Source organism: Cyanistes caeruleus, chromosome 1, assembly GCF_971803275.1.
Source record: "Cyanistes caeruleus chromosome 1, bCyaCae1.hap1.1, whole genome shotgun sequence".
Classification (NCBI taxonomy): Eukaryota; Metazoa; Chordata; class Aves; order Passeriformes; family Paridae; genus Cyanistes; species Cyanistes caeruleus.
Genome location: NC_141701.1, coordinates 108,686,312 through 108,705,269, shown reverse-complemented (window position 1 = coordinate 108,705,269; position 18,958 = coordinate 108,686,312). Strand labels below are relative to the sequence as shown.

The 18,958-nt window shown below is 46.2% G+C and overlaps 1 protein-coding gene and 2 non-coding genes across 3 annotated transcripts; all 3 read left to right on the top strand.

The window, feature by feature from the left end:
- The first annotated feature begins 3,526 nt into the window (after window positions 1-3,526).
- On the top strand, window positions 3,527-8,205 carry RPSA (ribosomal protein SA). The gene is made up of 7 exons (XM_086848857.1): window positions 3,527-3,610; window positions 3,859-4,026; window positions 5,011-5,129; window positions 6,348-6,593; window positions 7,424-7,552; window positions 7,800-7,968; window positions 8,066-8,205. The coding sequence occupies exons 2-7, from the start codon at window positions 3,894-3,896 to the stop codon at window positions 8,158-8,160; spliced, it is 891 nt and encodes a 296-aa protein (XP_086704983.1). The 5' UTR covers window positions 3,527-3,610; window positions 3,859-3,893; the 3' UTR covers window positions 8,161-8,205.
- On the top strand, window positions 5,689-5,846 carry LOC111944680 (small nucleolar RNA SNORA62/SNORA6 family). The gene has a single exon (XR_002871367.2). It is a non-coding gene; the product is annotated as a small nucleolar RNA SNORA62/SNORA6 family (small nucleolar RNA).
- On the top strand, window positions 6,755-6,913 carry LOC111944681 (small nucleolar RNA SNORA62/SNORA6 family). The gene has a single exon (XR_002871368.2). It is a non-coding gene; the product is annotated as a small nucleolar RNA SNORA62/SNORA6 family (small nucleolar RNA).
- Window positions 8,206-18,958: the final 10,753 nt, after the last annotated feature.

Below are 18,958 nucleotides of genomic sequence, written 5' to 3'. Positions count from 1 at the left end.
CCTGCAAGGTATAATGCAAGGGAATGCTGGATTGCTGGGATCTCTTGCTGTCACAGGATGGTCCTGGGATTTGGTAGCAAGCAGGTTGTTCTAAGCAAAACGTTGTTGATGCTGAGATGTGCTTCTTCCAGATGTGAAGATCGCAAGCCTCTTCTCTTTTTTCGCTTAGATGATAACATTCTCACATGGAGGAATTTTCATGGAGGGTTATCTGTGTATAACAGACATACCAGACAGTGCTGAGGTGCAGCCTTGTGGCAGCTGAACCTGAATTGCTCATGCAGGTTCCTGATAGCAAGTCAGGCCTGGGATAGTGCCTGTTCCTGCACACAGGGCTCCCCAGAGCTCTCCTGCTGCCTTGAAGAATCATCTCTTGTGTAGTGGGTGTTGGTGTCCATGCTGCTGATAGCTGCCCCAGCTGTGAGAAGAGATAGCAGACAAGCTCCCTAGCCCTTCTGGGTGGCAGGTGGGGAAGACTGAAAATCTAAAGGCACTGTGGCTGTAATAAAACACTGAATTACAGGTCTCCCTTCCTCATTAAAACTGGGAAAACACTTTGCTTGCTTTTTCAGTTCTTAATGAGTTTTGTGCTGCACAAGCACTGACACCAGAATTGAGCAGAAGAGATTCCTCATCCCACACAGACACATATATATGCATGCTTTTGTGAGCTCCATGTGGGTTTCTTGAATATACTTATCCCTTCTGGCTTTGGTGCTTATATCAAAATAGCAAGCTGATTTTCCTCATTGCAGTTTCTTAATTTGTGATTTTATCAATGTAAAATGCTTTAGGAGTTTTTATCATAATGCATTAAGGAGTTTTAATAAAAATCCCAGCAAGAGGTTAAAATTATACTTCTGCAAGTTTTGTGACACATGTTAGGCAATTCTAACTTTGTAGAACTAGAAATAAGAAGGGAAGAGATTTGCCAAAGTATGTTTTCCCAAAACACGTAAGAAATAATAACAAACATTTGAAACACAAGCCAAAATGGAATTTACAGGGAAGCACAGTAACATTAGTGAAGTTTCACTGAAGGTGGGTTGATCTTCATAGTTCTTTGCCTTCTGCAAGGGTGCCACACCATCTCTTGGGTGACACCCACTGTCATGTTTGGTGGAGAAGATACTACCTGAAAGGTCTTCCCCAGACACACAACCCAAGCCCTTCATCGCAGGAGCTGTTCGGGCAGCACAGGACCGTCCTCTGCAGCCCTGTGAGGAGCCCTCTCTCCCCGCACAGGGCCGTCCTGGTACAGCCCCCTGATCAGAGGCTTCTGGCAAGGGCTGCTGCTCTCTGCTGCAGCTTGGGCTGGCTCTCTGGGAGATGCTTTTTCTGGGGCTTTGTGGCCACCCCAGGCACCTGCTTGAGGTCCTCAAAGCAGCACCCAAAGGCTGGTGGTAGCTCTGTGATGCTTCTCTCTGCAGGCCCCGAGTCTCCCCGGCACTGCAGGAGGACCAGTGGCTCACAGCCCCTTTCCCTGGCTTTGCTTGCTGCAGAGCAAGGCTGTTCCCAGAGACTGCCTGAGGCTCTGCATGTAATTGTGTAACAGAGTTCAGTGTGAACTTTAGACCAGAGAAACCTTGGTGATAAGATAGGTGATAAGATAGACTTTCACCTGAGGGACATGTCCAGTAGTAACAGATTTATTTCAAACTGTGTTAGCACACAGATATAAAATGAAGACAAGCTTTTAGGTTAGTTAAGGAGATAATTTCAAACACTTTACTGTCAAGCTTTATCATGACTTTTCCAAGCCCTCTCATGGGCTGTGGGCCTCATGGTCTACCAGAAAGGGCCACATGTAACAACAAGAACTACGTAAGTATTGGAGATGCCAAGCAATTCTATAATGCTTTCCAGTGGCATTCTTTTGATACCAGTGTATTTACTGCAATATTCATTACTTGATTTCCAATCATTATGTTCAAATACACTTAATACTGTTGGGATTCAGTTGTGTACAGAAAAGCTAAATCCAGGCTAAATCCACTGCACTCACCATAGTGACATCATCATTATCTCTCCTCTTCCTTCCCAAGCTAATATTCACACTGCTCCAGTCTCCTTAGGCTGTACATAGCTCCATCAGGTCAGCTCTCACTGCCCACAATGCGCTTATCAAAGTGCCACAGATGTCTATAATCTCTCAGGCAATAATAGTTCATGCACTTGCTGAGAGTTCACTAATCTGTTGCTGAGTTTCATTTTACCTACTTTGTCACCACCATGTGACAAATGTTTGAATTACTCTCTTACAGAATATTCTAAAGCTGATCTGGTAATCTTGTTAATTAACACCATGTAATTAACATAAGCATGACGTTAACATAAGCATGACATAAGCAAAACATTTCTCAGGAGACGAAGAACATACATGAGATGATGTTGTAACCTACTTTAAACAATGCTCCCCCAGAGTAACTCAGGGCTTAGACATCAAAAAGGGGCTGTCAGGAGAGTTCAGGCCCAATCCCACTGATGTGGTTATATGAGGTTAAAATAAAAGAGAGAAAACTAAATGAATGCTGTTGTTAGAAAGATATGAAGATGACCAAGGCACTGGCAGTACTGAGGGCACAGTGGAGAAGTCTGTCCAGAAATGTATCCAGATCTTGATGACAACAAGCATAGCAAAGAAACATTTCTTTTTTTTCCCAAGAAGTTCCATTCTCAGGCCTGTATCTGCTTCCAGAATAGTACAAGGAAGATAAGAAAGTTGACGAAGATTCTTAAATATCATCACTTTCTGTTGTTTCTTAAAAGCAAACAACAAAAAACCCCAAACCCAACAACACACACAAAAAAAGGGGCAAGTAACACAAGAATGTCTACTGCAGAAGAAGGATTTGTAAGTCCAGTGTCAATTTCACCTGTTTTTCCTGTCATTTGTGCAAAGGACAGGGACACCCGTGGCTGCCCGAGTTCGGTTGAGAAAAGACCTCTGAGATCACGGAGTCCAAGCCATGACCCAACACCACCCTGTCAACCAGACCATGGCACTGAGAGCCACATCCAGTCTGTCTTTAAACACCTCCCGGAACGGTGACACCCCCACTTCCCTGGGACGCCCATTCCAGTGTAATCACTCCTTCTGGGAAGATATCCCTCCTAATGTCCAACCTAAACCTCCCCTGGTGTAAGACGGGGCTATGCCCTCTTGTCCTGTCTGGTTGCTTAGGAGAGGATGCCGACCCCCACCTGGCCACACGCTCTTTCAGGGAATCGGAGAGAGCGATAAAGTCCGTCCTGAGCCTCCTTTTCTCTGAGCTAAATACCCCTGGTGCCTCAGCCGCTCCTCATAGGACCCACACTGCAGACCCTTCATCAGGTTTTTTCCCCCCTTCTCTGCACTGGTGATCCCACAAATCCCACGATTTTCGTTCAGAACCAGTGTCGGGAAGGGCCCGCAGGAGCGGGCGGAGCCCGGATCGGGCCCGGCCTGGGGATCCCGGGGAGGCGCCACCGGAGCGCGGCCCCGCCCCCGCCGCCGAGAAGCTCCGCCCCGAGGCACCCCATTGGCTGGCGAGGCTATATATAGATGTCAGGCGGGGGGAGGTTCTCTTTCGGCTCCGCGCCGCCCGGGCCTCCACACGGCGTTGTCAGCGTGAGTCGGGGCTGCCGGGCGGTGGGCGCGGGGGCAGCGGGGGGCGCGTTCTCCGCCATGCGATAACACCGGGGGGCACTGTGCATCCCGCCGCGCTGCCGGCGGCCGGGCCGGGCCTGGCCAGGCCGCGGTCCCAGCAGGCCGAGGCCTGCCGGGTGTAGCGCGGGAGGCGGCCCAAGATGGCGGCCGGGGCGGCTGGACCTCGTGGCGCGTCCCCGCCGGGCTGAGCCGGGTCCCTGTGCCCGCAGGTTCCCTGTCGTTGCTTCCAAAGGGAAACCCCACAATGTCCGGAGGCCTCGATGTCCTGCAGATGAAGGAGGAGGATGTCCTCAAATTCCTCGCTGCCGGGACCCACCTGGGAGGTACCAACCTCGACTTCCAGATGGAGCAGTACATCTACAAAAGGAAGAGCGATGGTAAACAGGCGGGATGGGTGGCCTGGATCTTGTGGGGACAACTGGGAAAAGCAGGAAAGTGCTTGGTCTCTTTGGAAGGGCTTTTCCATGGCCTTTGCATACCAAAGTCTTAACTCAGAGAAGGAGAATAAAATACTGATTTTGGAACAATTGCACTAGTTCTTGGAGATCTTGGTATTTGGTAAGCCAATCAGATGGTTTGGGTAATTTTGCTAGTTCCTGACTATATTAATAAAATGGTTTTAGAATGTCAGTAGTGATTTCTCCTTGTTTGTATTGGTCTTCAGTCTAAGCTGCTCTGTGTTAAAAGATTAAAACTCGTACCAGGCCTAGGTTTTTGATAATAGATGCTGGAAGTGTGTGACATTAAAACCATATGGGGAGAATTTTCTTTGGAATAGCTTTCCACTAGCTAGAATAAGACCAGGATGTCATCATTTAATAAAGGACATTAAGGTGCTAGAGCATGTACAGAGAAGGGCAGCAAAGTTTTTGAAAGGTCTAAAAAATGTCATGAGAAATTACTGAAGGAGCTGTATTTGTTTAGTCTTGAGAAGAAGGGGCTCAGGGGGGATCTCACTGCTCTCTTCAGCTACCTTAAGGGAGGGGCCACACTCTTCTGCCTGCCAGCAGTCAGAGGACCTGAGGAAATGGTCTTAAGATGAGACAAGGAAGATTCAGATTAAATAATAGAAAAAAAAATTCACTGCTTGGGTAGTCAGATAGTGGAATAGGTTGCCCAGTTGCCTTTAAGGGGGACCTGGATATGATGCTTGGTGTTAAGGCTTAGTGGTTACAGCAGCAGTGCTGGGTGAACAGTTGGATGGGATGATCTTGGAGGTCTCTCCCAACCTTGATGATACTATGAATTTTGGAGTAACCACAGCCATGTCAACCATGTGACAGGTTTAATGGCAGAAGAGTGCTATCCTGTTACAGGATCTTGTATTTGCTGGTTGCTCTAAAGCCTTTTGTTGCCAACAGGTATTTACATCATCAATCTGAAGAGGACTTGGGAAAAGCTGCTCCTGGCAGCTCGTGCCATTGTTGCCATTGAGAATCCAGCTGATGTGAGCGTCATTTCTTCCAGGAACACTGGACAGGTATGGACATCAGGAAGCCTGCAGTCTTGGGAGCAGGATTCCCTTGCCTGCCAGTAGCAACTTGGTGATAACAGCCTGTTTCACCAGTTTCAACTATAGGAATGCTTTCTGTAAACACGGTTTTTGTGTTGTACTTGGCAGCTTAAAACGGATGAATTGAAACCCACTCCCCATTTCAGGGTGTTAGATAACTTATTTTTCTTCCTTGTCCTCTTCTACTTGGATTTCTGTCATATAAGTGGTCAGTTCCCTCGTGGTCCCTTCCTCCCAGAGCTACTGTGTGAAATTAGCTCTGATTTTCTGGGAACAGTAAGCACCTGGTATGAAAGCTGTCAAAGAAATTTTCTTGTAATTGAACAAGGTATAGTAACTGGTATATTTGTAATTTCGACTAAATTTTTAGCAAAAACATTCTGTTATATTAAAGGTGATAACATTTAATTAGTCACTGGAATTTGTGAGGTTAGTTTGTTTAGGTAACTGCAGGTGGGGCCACAAATGTTTAGGGAGATTCAGGGGGTGGGTTTTTGAAGAAAAGCTTGGTTTCCCATGGGCTTGATGTGCACACTGTTAAAGCTTGATGCTGAGGTCAGTTTCTGGCCAATGAGCTCTCAAGTGTCGGAAGTGTGCGACAGCAAAGGATGGCAGGGTTTTCGCTAACGCCAGGAGAGGGGCTCCCTCTAGGATTGGAGTTTGATAGTAGGCCCTGCCACATGCCTGAGAAGCTGGAAGCTGTTGCAATTGAATAAGAATTGCCAACTGCAATTTTTAAATGGACACAGCTACAATTTGTGTGTATTTATTACTGAGCTTTTGTGTAGCTCCTTGAAGTTCCTGGGTAATGAAAAGATGTAGAAATAATGGAAGAAAATGTGCTTTGCTTTTTTCATAAGCTTTTTGTTTAATTTCCCATGATGTGATTGTGAGAGTTTGGAGTAGAGACTGCCAGTCACTTGAGGGGAAGAGAAGGCTTTTTTCTATATTCTGACTTACTGCTTTGCTGGTGGATATGGTCTTTTAAACTCATGGTGTAGCTCTTTTCAGTAACATTTTTTTGTCTCCTTCTGAGGTGGTTAGCCCCGATTTCACAAGAATGGAAAAATACAGTTCAGTTAAATTTCATACACACAGTGCCTGGATGACCTGGCTGAAATGCACTTCTCTGATTTGGTTGAAATGCTCTTTCCCTGTTTCACCTTTGCCGTGTCCCTTTTGCAGCGTGCGGTTCTGAAGTTTGCTGCTGCCACTGGGGCTACTCCTATTGCCGGGCGTTTCACCCCTGGCACCTTCACAAACCAGATCCAGGCAGCTTTCCGTGAGCCACGGCTCCTGGTGGTTACGGACCCCCGGGCTGATCACCAGCCACTGACAGAGGCATCCTATGTCAACATCCCCACCATTGCCCTGTGCAACACCGACTCCCCGCTGCGCTACGTGGATATCGCTATTCCCTGCAATAACAAGGTACTGCTTCCCTGTGGCATTCCAGGCAGCTTCCTCCAGAGCCTGCCCTGGGCTTCCAACATGGATGCTTTCTGCAAGGGAGGGTTGGCTTGTATCTCACTTGTATCTCAGAGGATGAGCTAATTAATGTGTCCTGCAGGTGGGTGGGGAGGAAAAAATGAACTGCACACAGTTGGAGCTTGGAGCTGAGGCTGGTTTCTGGCCGAGGAACTCTCAAGTGTAGGACGTGTGCTATAGTAACCTGGCAGGATTTTTCGCTGACGCCATGAGGGTCTTTGTGGCCCAATGAGTGGAGTTTGATAGTCATTCTTGCCACAGATCATGAATATGAATGAAAGATAAAGTGAACTGATGAGGAAACTGCTCTGAAAACATTACCTTGCCAGAAATCACCTAAAAGGTAAAGTCTAGAAAGATGAGAAGCTATCTTTGATCTCTATCTAGATGTCAGTCATGAAAACTAGTGTAAGACACAAGTGAGGATGTGCATAAGCTTTGGTTATTTTGTCAAGTTTTCTTCATTCTTGAATATGGTGAATATCATCCTTGTCTTTTGGATGAGATTCACATGAGTGAGCAATATGAAACTTAGTAACAGGAGAGTTACTTCAGGCCATCTTGTAATGGTGTTATGATTTCTGCAGAGACCTGAAAATGTCACTGGGAACTTGAAAAGTTGCCCTTTTTTCGAGTTCAAGTACTTAAATCTGGCATTGGCAAGTAATGTCTTTGACCAAGCATGAGCCTTGGATGGGGTACAAATACGTATTTTGCTCTTTCTGCAAAGGTTTAGCTTTACAGCATCTCTTATCTACTTTCTTCTGTTCCAGGGAGCCCACTCAGTGGGCCTGATGTGGTGGATGCTGGCTCGGGAGGTCCTGCGCATGCGTGGCACCATCTCCCGTGAGCACCCCTGGGAAGTCATGCCTGACTTGTACTTCTACAGGGATCCTGAGGAGGTAGGAGCCTTGTGGCAGGGAGTGTCTCTCTGGGATGTTCTGCTTGTGCTCCTATCACATGGTCCCATGTGTCCGCTGTCAAGGACAGGATTTGCCAATATAATGATGACACTTCACACTCTACTGTGGTGGTTGGCTAATTGTATTGCCAGTTGGTGCCTGTTAGTTGTAGTGCCAGTTGGTGATAGTAAGGGTTGTGTTCTGGGGTGTGTTCCTGGAGGACTCAGGCTGGGCTCTTCCATTGCAGATTGAAAAGGAGGAGCAGGCAGCTGCTGAGAAAGCAGTCACAAAGGAAGAATTCCAGACTGAATGGACTGCCCCGGCACCTGAATTCACTGCTCCTCCTCAGCCTGAGGTTGCAGATTGGTCTGAGGGAGTGCAGGTCCCGTCTGTGCCCATCCAGCAGTTCCCCACAGGTCAGTTTGGGGAGGTGTCTGTGGGAAGGGGTGGGAGGTGGTGTTGTGGGTGGAAGGAGCTGGGGAGCACTAAGTGTTCTTGTATTTGTGATTGCAGAGGACTGGAGTGCTCAGCCTGCTACTGAGGACTGGTCAGCAGCTCCCACGGCCCAGGCTACTGAGTGGGTTGGCACTGCCACAGAATGGTCTTAACTTCAGCCCTGCTGTACTGAGAGAGAAATAAAGGCTGGTTTAGTACATGCTGTTCTGGTACTGCATTTGTGAAGTTGGCTGGTGGCATGTGGGTAGCATGGGGTGGGGCAGACTCCTCAGGTAAGAGTGGTGCGTGTTACACCCTGTTAAATGGAACTCGGGGCTGTGGGCTCCGTCCCTGCCTGTAGCAATTCGCTGGGCTGCCCCTCCTCTCTTTCTCATTCTCTGGGGCTGGTCTCAGGTTCCAGTGTTCCCTGGCTCCGCCCTGATATGGAGAAAGCCATGTGTGTGCTCGTGGGAGAGGAGGTGGCGGCATGGAGCAGAGCCATTTGCTTTCGGTTTTTTCTTTTTTTTATGGTAGCCCGTCTTCCACCCAGATGGGCTGTTTTTGTTGTTCTGCCTGGGATTTCCCAAGTTTGCAGGGCAAGGAAGGTTCTGGTGACGAGGTGTGGGAGGTGGCCTGACTGCACAGTGTGGTGAACAGAGCCCTTCAGCGGGAGCTGCTCTTCTGATGGAATCCCAGCTTTTAGCATCGATATTGCCAATTCTTACCTCAAGAATACTGCAGTAATCTTTAGGAAAAAAAATCATCTTAATTCATATGCTTATGTTCTTGAGGATTATATTGCTGTGATTATTAGCAATAATGGGAGGTGGACCTTTCACCAAGAGAAATCAAGTTTTGGTTGTTGGAGGTGAAGATTGTTCAAATTGGATAGTTTTTTCCATATTGATGTGGTTGCAGATGCTCCTTGTACCTTCAGCACTGCCAGTCAACCTGTAAATGTTTTCTCTTGGCACATGTGCTGATTTCATTTTGCTGTAATAGTGCATATTAGCAGTAAAAAAACCTAAAGCAAGTCATGCATATTACTGCATGGTATCTGTCCAAAGGAGGCTGATCTTTCTTCCTCTTGTCTTTACCTATTACATGCAAGGTGCCTAAAGGTTTTGTTAATAATGAGCAGCATTTAGCTGAGAGGTAGGTGAGCACCATTTGATCTTGAAAGAGCCCTCCCTGTTCTGTTTGTTCACTGTGTTCCTCAGAGGTGCACTTGTGGCACATCCTCCAGTACTTCCCAGAACCCAGCAGGGGGAGGTTCCTTCCTAACACCTGAGGTATGTCACTTGTTTGTCAAGGTGTGTTAAGAGCCTGGTCATTTTGGGGCTATGTATGGATGTTGGAGCTGGATTAAGAACAGCCTGTACAACACCTGCTGATTAGCTCCCCAGATCTGATATTGCCTCAAAATATTTGTTGGTCTGGACTTGGTTTTCACTCTGCCACATTAAAAATTTCCAAACTCAGAGCACTGTCTTACCCTTTGGTACATGGAATCTCTGCTGTTACTGTTGCTGTTTCCCCCTTGTCCCTTTTCTTTATCTTGTGTAACTTCTTTCATGCCAATATGTTCCTATTAATGAGTGAAGTCATCAGGTCCTGTATGGGTGACGGTGCTGTTTTGAATCAATTGGTTCTGAGTACTTGCTGCTGAAATATTCCTGGTGTGTTACTGGAATGTGGTTGTTTTCATTTAAGTATTTCCTAAATTATCACTTTGATGACTGTCATTCTTAGTGCTGAGGACTGGCAGTGACAGGTGGATCTGCACAGCCCTGTCAGCAGACAGATCTCTGCATGTGGATTCAGAATCACCTTGTTGGGGTAATGGGTAGAGTGGGAGGGCTCGTTTGCCTGCAGCACTGCAGAGGGGATGAATAGCAGCCTTTTAGAAGAGCAGGCAGCCTTGGCTGTGACAGCAGAGGACTCATTGCAGGAAGGCTATGATCCTCAGCATGCAGAGGCACAGGGTAGGAAAAGTCTCAGCACTGGGGTGGAGACAGCAGCAGAGATGTAGTAGAAGATCCTGTGTCTGCCAGAGCTTCCCCTGTGGCACATATCTGGCAGATGTAATCTGTTGAGGTAGTGTAGAGGAATAGGAAGAGGAGGTAAGAGCAAATCCTTGAAACACTGGCTTGTTCGTTAGTGCATTTTTTTTTATTTTTTTTTTTTGGCAAGTGCAGTTGGTGTTGAGTAAGAACATCAAAGAACTTGTAACTCTTGTTCTGGATTGATCTGATTTGACCCAAAATGGCTTAGACAGAGGTCTCTGAATAGTGGCAATTTCCACTGAGGGGGTCATGGTAATGTTTCCTTTTTCTGTGACCTTCTCTTTGTATTTGATTAGAGTTGACGGAACTTAAACTTAAATGAGGCTAAGGTGAGCTTCTTAGGATAGCCTTCTTCCAGAGTTGGTCTCAACAGGAGCTGGGTGGGATTGCTGGGCATCACAGAACCCCTCTGGAGAAATGAGCTGTTGCAGTCCTTGCCAATATGTTACTGTGAGATCCATGAACGTCTCATGCATACAGGCTTTCCAGTTCCCTCCCTAATTTATATGCCACCATTCACAGATGTTCCTTTTCCGCTCCAGTCACTTCTTTGCCCAAATAATCATGATATTATTAGTATCCACGTATTGTCAGATTATTGCACCAAGGTTTTCCTTTTGCAGGAAGCAAAGGGTTTTATTCACAGCTGAAGAGATTCACCTCTCCTTAAATCCAGGCTACAAAAGTGTTCCACTCTTTGCATCTGTAGTCTGTTTGGCTTTGTGAAACTGAAAATAGCTATAGAATGTATAGAATGTATAGAATTGATGCTGATGTTCAGGGGTATGGCATACTCATCTTGTGAGGCTGTTTATTAAAATCAGTGTACTGGCTAAGTAAGCATGCTAAGGAAACTGAGTTTTGTGTGATGAATTTACCTCATTGTTCCTCTTAGGGGGCTTCTTCCCCACCCAGGACTGTGAGCATGCAGTTGCAGTGGATCTTGTAACATTTTTTTTTTTTTTCATTACTAGCATCTTGATGCAGATAGACTCTACACAGAACAAAGCACGTGGTAAATCTGCAATTGTCATAAATGCAGCACTCCAAAACTGTGTATCTTGTACCTTAGGACAGATGAAATGTGGCATCTTGTTTATGTGTCCTGGCAGAGGGAGAAAAAAACAAAACGTTCTAGATTTATGTCATTGCTGTAGGACCAAGGTGTTGCTGGAGCTTGTCCCCACTGCCCTGCAGCTTCCAGAGAGACATCAGCCAGCATTTCAGGCAGTTTATTTCCTCTAGCCAGTGCTGGCACTACCGGCTCCCAGCCCTTGCAGCCTAAACCTTGTGAAAACCACAAAGCCTCAGAGCCAGTAAAAATCTGATCTGCATTGAGTCTGTATGACAGGTAAGGGTAGAACAGTGTTACAGTTGTGTGTAGCACTGGAATGAAGAATGTCATTGATCATCAGCCCTGCAAAAGGGGAGACTGAGATAAACACCTTGGGCATGGGTACAATCTTGCTATATCACAACACTGATTTTCTCAGTTTCTTGCTTTATGGGACACTGATTTCTGGTTTGGTTTTTGTTTTTTTGGGGTTTTTTTTTGGCTTTTGTTTGTTTTTTAATACTTGTGATTTTAAGAATATTCACTGCCATTTTTCTGCTTTCCAGCTTTGGAAACATGTAATTTTCATTCATACATTGTTCATTTATACACTCAGTAGTCACTGATGAATGAAACTACATAATGAAGATACTTTTTTGATTTCTCTATAGCTGAAAGAATGTGTCTCTTCTGGGCTGCTGCTTAAACCCTCATAAAGGGTTCATAAAGTGTTAATAAAGACTTGAGTTTACTTGGAATATCTTCTCATGTGACAGAGTCCTAAATATTTCCGTCAGTGTTTGTTTCACTGGCTACAAGATTGTTTTTATTCTGTTCAAGCATAAATTAAATAAATTCTGAAGGGATGCAGGATGCATAAATTGAAATTACGCAATATTTGAAATATTGCTCCCTAACCATGCTTTGAAGGCCAGAGAAACCTTCTTAGGTAGAAAATCTTTCTCTTCATGCTAAATGCCATTTCACCACATGCAGAAGGGTTCCTGGGGTTGAGTCACAGCTCACTTCACTTTGGTACAGTCTTGCTGATCACTTTTGGGCAGGACAAGGAGTACCACAGTGCACAGGGACAGCCTGTGCCTACAGCCCTTAGTATGGGGCTTGGATTTTAGCAGCTCAGAAGGGGGGGAAGCAGGGTCTATTGCATGAGCCAGAGTGGGATGCTGAGGACTGAAACAACATTTTGATTGTTCAATGGGACTATATTGGGACCCTCTCACTGCATATGTGGGTCAGGGTCAGGTTTAGGGTTTTATAAAGCAGGGAGCTCAGCATGATAGCTGTGGCACAGGTCAAAACTCAGCTTCTCAGACATGGGGGACAGTTGTGCCAAAGACAGGGGCAAGCTTTCACCGAACCAGGGCATGCTGGCACTGCTTCTTCCTGAGCTTCAGCTGGAATGTCAGGGTGCAGCCATACCGACTGGAAAGCTGCTGTGAAGCTCAGGTTCTCGCCTGGAATGCTGAATTTGTTAGCATTGCCCAAGGAACTAATTCCAAAGTGTTTGCCACCTTACCTCCAGAGAGCCCAGGGGATACTCGGAGTCGAAGGAGATATTTGCCTTTTGAGTCTGAACTAGGTCAGGAAGACGCTACCAGCCTTTTCCACTCAGACCCCGGCATGGTGACAGAAGAGGCTTTCCTGGAGCAGGCGAACAGCCAGAACCTCTCCCACCTGGCCGGTGACAGGAGGATGCTGCCGGCGCCTTGCACAAGGCGAAAGGAGTGCGGGCTGCCTTCCCAGTGCCCAGTAGATGGGGCTGTGCCTCCAGGTGTCTCCGCTTCCCGGCGGCGTGGCCGGAGGGCTGGACAGAGCGGACACCCGGCCAGGGAAGCTACTGAGCTGCCCCTCACCTGGCTCTGACTTCCCTGTACCAAAATGGTGCCGTCTCACCGGGACCATAAGATACCTAAAAAAACCCAAACCGCCAAAACACTACTATTTTTCTACAAGTGTCTGAGTTTTAAACTTGTTGCCTTCATGCTCAGCTGCAAACCTTGATCTTGATTTTAATTTCCCTAAGGCAGCAAGTGTGGGATGCGAGTGTTCCTAGTTGGAGAAACTCCATATTGGAAACTTTCTAATTCATCTTTTCTGTTCGGCTGGTTGCTTCCAGCATTTTCTAAAATGGCTTGTCTTCTCCCTAGTACTCCCAAAGCTCCCAGGTATACAATTCACTGCACCTGTTGGCTTTGTTTATATATGAAAAAATTAACCACCATATGTGGAGAGGGAATCAGGTGTGAACCATTTTCTCTCATTTGTTGTTTTGCTGTTAGAGGCTCTAATCTGAGAGGAAAGATTTTTTAAAAAAGGCACCACCACTTCCATCTCTGCAGCATCTTTTCTGAAGGATCCTTTAAGCCTCATTCCTGCTCCCAGCTGGGTAAGGTTTTATGAGCCCCAGGTGCCATGGGCTGAAATGTCTCCTACAATTTTCTCACAAGGACTGGTGTGGAGTCAATGTGGTCTCAGCTTTTCTTCTTGGCTTTGTGAGGCAAAGCCACTTTGTGTACTGTAAGCAGGCAGTGGTTCTTCACCAGCTCTTTCAGGAGGGCTAAGAAGTCTAGCAACTAATTTTTCTGATTTCAAGAGTTCAGCCCTTTGGGAAGTTTTGAGATAAAAGTTTTAAGTCATAATTGTTTTCCCTAAGCCTGTCTTGGATTTCTCCTTGACTCCTATACTGCCTGCGCTCATTTTATTTATTTTTTTTCTGTGAAAACTACATGTTTGTGTTGTTTCTAAATGAGAACTGGGATTTTTAAACCATACCTTAAATACAGAAGAAGTAACTTCATTAAAATGTCAAATTTGAGACTTGTGATTTTAAATATGCCAAGTTATCAACTCTGCATTGTCCCCAGGTGGGATGAGTGCTCTGTGAAGCCATTCTTTTGGCCGGTGCTGTCTCTGCTCCCCTGGGATCACAGGAATGGAGCTTGCTCTCTTAAGGTAAGTGTCAAGTGTCTGCATTTCTTTAAATTTTATATTAAATCTTCTATAGTTACAAGAATACTGGATTTACCTTCCCTTCTGGTGTCCCTTTGGTAGGCACCGCTCTTTTGCTGTTAAGATAATTGCAACACAAAATACGGAGGTGAGCAATGAGTGCCTCCCATGGGGCAGGGCAGTGCACACCAGAGGGGAGTGGGGTGGGCATCAGGCACAGAGCAGCTGCCTCCTTGCTCTCCTAGGCTGGGGTGAGCTCAGCAGTTGTGGTAGCTGTTCACAGGGATCTCTGTGGCAAACCTGTGCTTGGCATGTCTTCCTGGTAAGATGAGATTGAAGGGACTCTGTCTAGGATGCATCTGTGTGTTGTGGAGCCCCCAAAACTGCTGGAAGGCCAGGTGGAACAGTAATCTCACAAACACTTTAAACAGATGTTACTTTCAGAAGCTCTGCCTTGCCTTCTGTATTCTTTCCTCTGAATTTGAGGTCTAGTGGTGGCACGAAAGAGGAAACCCTTTATTTTAAGTGAAGATTTACTTTTCCTCCTGGACTTTGGGTTGGAGGAGTCCTGTGAGCAGTTCTGTGTGTCTGGTTCATCCCCAGTAATGGGAAGGTTTTGGCTGTTTGGTGGACAAGCAGTTCAAATACAGTACTTGGCTTCAGTGGCACCATGGTAGTGTGGCATACCCCGGTGGTGACTCGTCCTGCTCCAGCAGGACTAGTAGAGCCCCTCAGAGCCAGCTAAAGGTCTTTAAAAGCTACTTACCCTCCATGTTATTGACATAGGTGTTGAGGAGGACATAAAGTGCTGAAAGGGCATGTGCATGACACTGGGCTTTCCCTGGAGATGGGTTACAACACATTTCCACCACTTCTGCACAAGGGAGCTGCTTTTGTCCACAGGTCAACGCTCAGGGTGGTGCTAAGGCAGATGTTTCCCCGCTGTTGATTCTCTGCAGCTGTGGCACAACCCCATCCTATGTGGGCATGATGACAGAGGTGTGGAAAGTTGAGCAGAAGCTGTGGAGAGTTCCACAGGCAGAGCTGCAGATACTTGTGAAGAAAACCTTGCCAGTGGCTCCCTTGTTATATTTGCAAATTCAGTATCAAAATGCTTCTGCAGCCTTTTCCTCCAAAAACTGCAGGGCTTCTTGGGGAGCAGAAGATGAGTTTGCCAGGGCCCTGTGCAAAAGCCCTGCAGTCCTGGCCTTGGAGCTGTTTCCATGGCGCAGCAGCTGCGTGGAGCTGAGGGACCTGCAAGCTGCAGTGGTGCTGCTGTAGTGGCAGTGAAGTGTTGGTGTTAAAGCAGTGTTTGTGCTGCTCTGTCCAAGCTGCTGTAGCAAAGTGCTCTGTCTAATGGAGAAGGCATGGTTTTCATTACGGTGTTTAGGTTTTTTTTTCCTCTATTCCTGGCCCTGAGCCCTCCAGGTACCTTATTAAAATAAATCTGATAATAGCCTTCATATTTTGAAGATCCTACACATCTGCCAAGGCACTGAATAATTTACTCTGCTGCTACCCAAAAAACCCAGAAGTCCCATATGTGTGAAATGTTTCTTAATTAGAGGAAGGTTTGGATCTGCAGGCTTTTGTAGTAAAAGCCTTGGCTCTCCCAAACAACTTTGCTTTGAGGGAGGGAGAATGCAGGAAGGGAGAGGACACAGCTGCTTGGGATGTTTCTACAGCTGCTCTTCCCTGGAAAAAATGAATTAGTAACTCCATTAAAATAATGTTCCACCTCCTACTAATCTGATCTGTGGACTTGATCACTGTGATGGTTTGTCTATCCTCAAGCACTCCAGGTAACAGTGCTGTGCCGCTATGGCTGTTTTCATTTTATTTTCAGCTGAGCTGAAGTTATTTTTTCTCCCTCCCACATTGCCAGGAGAGGGATGACACTGGCAGCTTCTGCAAGCATTGCTCAGTTCCTAATGGAGAAGCTCTGCTGCTTTTATATCCTGCAGCTGTTTCCTTGCAAAGATTTTTCACATTTTTTGTGTAGCAGTGGTGGGTATAGAGTGCCCTTATCTCCATGCTGGCCCCCAGGCAGGTGCAGGGCTCTTGAATTTCTTACCCTCCTGATTTCCCACCTCTGTGAGCTGGGTTAAAGGATGCTGAATCCCATTCTCATTGCCTTGGGCATGAACCTCTGGGGAGCACAGCTGAGATCAGCACTGGGGATTTTTGTGTTCCACTGTTGCTCTCCTGCCTGGTCTGGTCCCCAGGAGGTAGAGAAGACTCTCAGTGGTTGTCCTTCTCCTCTTGACTTCTTTGCCACCTTCCAAGTGACTTTTGTCCATTGGGTCTTTCCATGGAGGTTTGAGGCTGGTGCAAATAAAGCCTTTGTCGACTGGGAAATGGCTTCTGTCTATCCATCCATCCATCCATCCATCCCTGGGTGCCTGTCAGCTCCCCTCCCTCCACCTGCGCGCTTGGAGCACCAGCTGCAGAGAAATCTCCGTGCTTCAGTGCTTTCTAGTTTTGCTGTCAATCATGGAGGAGTGGTGCAGAAAATAATATCAATTCTGAAACATTTTAAAAATCCACTCATCTTGATCTCAGTGCCTGTGTGGATACATGCATACACAGCCTGTCCCCTGATACATGGGAACTTGGTGGCCTCTGTTTGCTGAGTTCATGGGGGACGTGGGTATTCTCTGGATAGCACCATGTGGTACCAATTTAAGATTTAGAGACAATGCTCACCACTGGGTTTGGATGTTTACAGATGTCTGAATGGAAGGGGAGTTTGGTTCTGTGATTGCAGCAAAGCCAAGCCTCCCTGCATTAGCTCGACACAGCACAGCATTGTGTTGGTATAGTCCATTTAAAAGACAAGGCTGAGTTCTGATTCAGCACTGATGACTAAGTTGTGTGAGAAATGGGCCAGGACCTAGAAATCCTGGGGTTTCAGAATCACTTTTTTCCCCAGGGGAAAACTGAGTCTGAGCATTTGGGAGTGATAAAGCCTTGGTTGTAGATGAAGCTGGGCTGCCACCTGCCAAAGGACAAGCTGCTGCCTCAGGGCTCAGGCAAATGGCAAGAAAACTATGACAGAGAGGAAAAAAATCCCTATGGCTGTCAGGCTGGAGAGCTGATAACACTGTGTACAACATGAATCAAAATGGGGAGAATCACTAATTTAAAGCCTTTTTTTTTTAACCAGGACATTTCTGCTTTGAAGGGATGTGATTTAGAGAGATGGTGGGGTGAGGCTCAAAGGTCCCTGTCTGACCTGCTTCAGTGCCAGTGAAAGCACTGATATGTGGTTGCAGAGAGGGGTCTGAACATGCAGGAAAGGTGGGAGACCTGCTGTACCCACGGCCTGCTGGGGTCAAGGCAAGGGCCCACAGGACATGACATTAATTCTTAGTGCATCTTCACCAGTGTAGAAGCTGCTCTGGTGCTCCTGACACTGGCAGGGGCCCTGCCTGGCTGGGCTTCTGCCAGTGCCAGTCTGTGAATTTCCTCCTTTGAGTGGTGCAGCTATTTCTAGAAATAACCCCTTGGTTTTTCTGTATTTGAAAGCAAAACTCTACCACCTCATTTTTGAAGAAATTCTGAAGTTCCTTTTTATCTGTCTCTTGCTTGTGTTTCCTTGGAGTTCTTTTTTAAGTTTCTGGTCTCTTCTATAAGCCAAAGATACCAAGAAAAGAGCTAGGCCTCTACAAATGAGTACAAGACAGTATTTAAACTCTAAATTCCTAATATGAGGAAACAGATACTTAAGTGTTTTTTTCTTGGGTTAGACCTTTAAAGCAGAATCCTTTTTGAATTTGCCTTATGTCTTATCTAACCAGGCTCCTTTGCTCAGTTCCTTGAAGGTGGACATTCCCAGTTTGGTGCTGGAAGAGCTCCTGCCCAGCTGGACAGGAGCTCGTAGGGGTCCTCAAGTTTGTGGGGCAGGATAAACGGATAAAATCCTAGTCTCCATCATCAGGAATTTTCTTTGGGAAGTGGTTTTTGGTTGTCTTTCTTGCCTGGATTTGTCAGAGGAAGTTTCTTAGGGTAGGTCTGGAAACTGGGGCTGGTGCCAGTGCAGGTTGGGGCCGTTGTCCCTACAATGGCTCTTGTGATGTCTGGAGCCTGTTTGTAGGTGAGAGGTTTCTATAGCTTAGATGTGCAGCTGAAAACTCTCCTCAGCACCCTAAAAGAAATAAAAAATCCATCCCCAGAGCTCTGGTTTGTTAGCTGGTATGAGGAAACCCTCTCCCTTGTCCATGAGCAGAGAAAGATTCCAAAGAAGAACAGAGGTGGATGACACACAAGACCTCTGCAGCTCACATTTTCAAGCAAGGTGACAATTCCCTTTCTGTGAAGGTTCAGAATGAGTGATAAATGGCTTTGTCATAGTGCAGGGTCAGCTATAGGAGAAGAGGATGAAAGCTCAATATGACCTTGACTGCTTGTTTAGAATACATGATGTTATCAGGAAAAAGAATGCTGTCAGTAGTGGTGGTATCTAGTGCTTGTTTCCCTTTCCCTCCTCGAAAAGATTCATATAAGCTACCTGAAAATACAAATTCAGGTATTTCAAGGTTCCCTTTTAAAAAGAGCTTACTGTTCTTCTGCAGCAAAAAGCTGATTTTTCTGCTTTGGAGAAGCCAAGGTGCCTTGGTACCAAATACAAAATCAGTGTATTCTTGGCATTCTTTTCTGGGTTTATGAGCAAACCTGCTAAACAGTGACTACTATTTTTTGTTCATTGAGAGTACAGAAAGCAGCTTGTCTTGTATACCTCTGAGCACATTATGATAGAAATATCTCAGTTATGTTTTGGACTCTAAAAGAGAAGAGTACACATTGTAATCCCCTTCACAGATCATGTTTAGCAATGTGTTTTGCAAAATTGCCCTTTAAATTTTTTTTATTTTGCTGAGG

What these genes read in the sequence shown, in the direction of transcription:
- RPSA (XM_086848857.1), top strand. Translation starts at nt 3,894, where the DNA reads ATGTCCGGAGGCCTCGATGTCCTGCAGATGAAGGAGGAGGATGTCCTC. An exon ending in CTTCCAGGAACACTGGACAG is followed by an intron (nt 5,130 to 6,347) that starts GTATGGACATCA and finishes TCCCTTTTGCAG; the next exon opens with CGTGCGGTTCTGAAGTTTGC. An exon ending in CTATTCCCTGCAATAACAAG is followed by an intron (nt 6,594 to 7,423) that starts GTACTGCTTCCC and finishes CTTCTGTTCCAG; the next exon opens with GGAGCCCACTCAGTGGGCCT.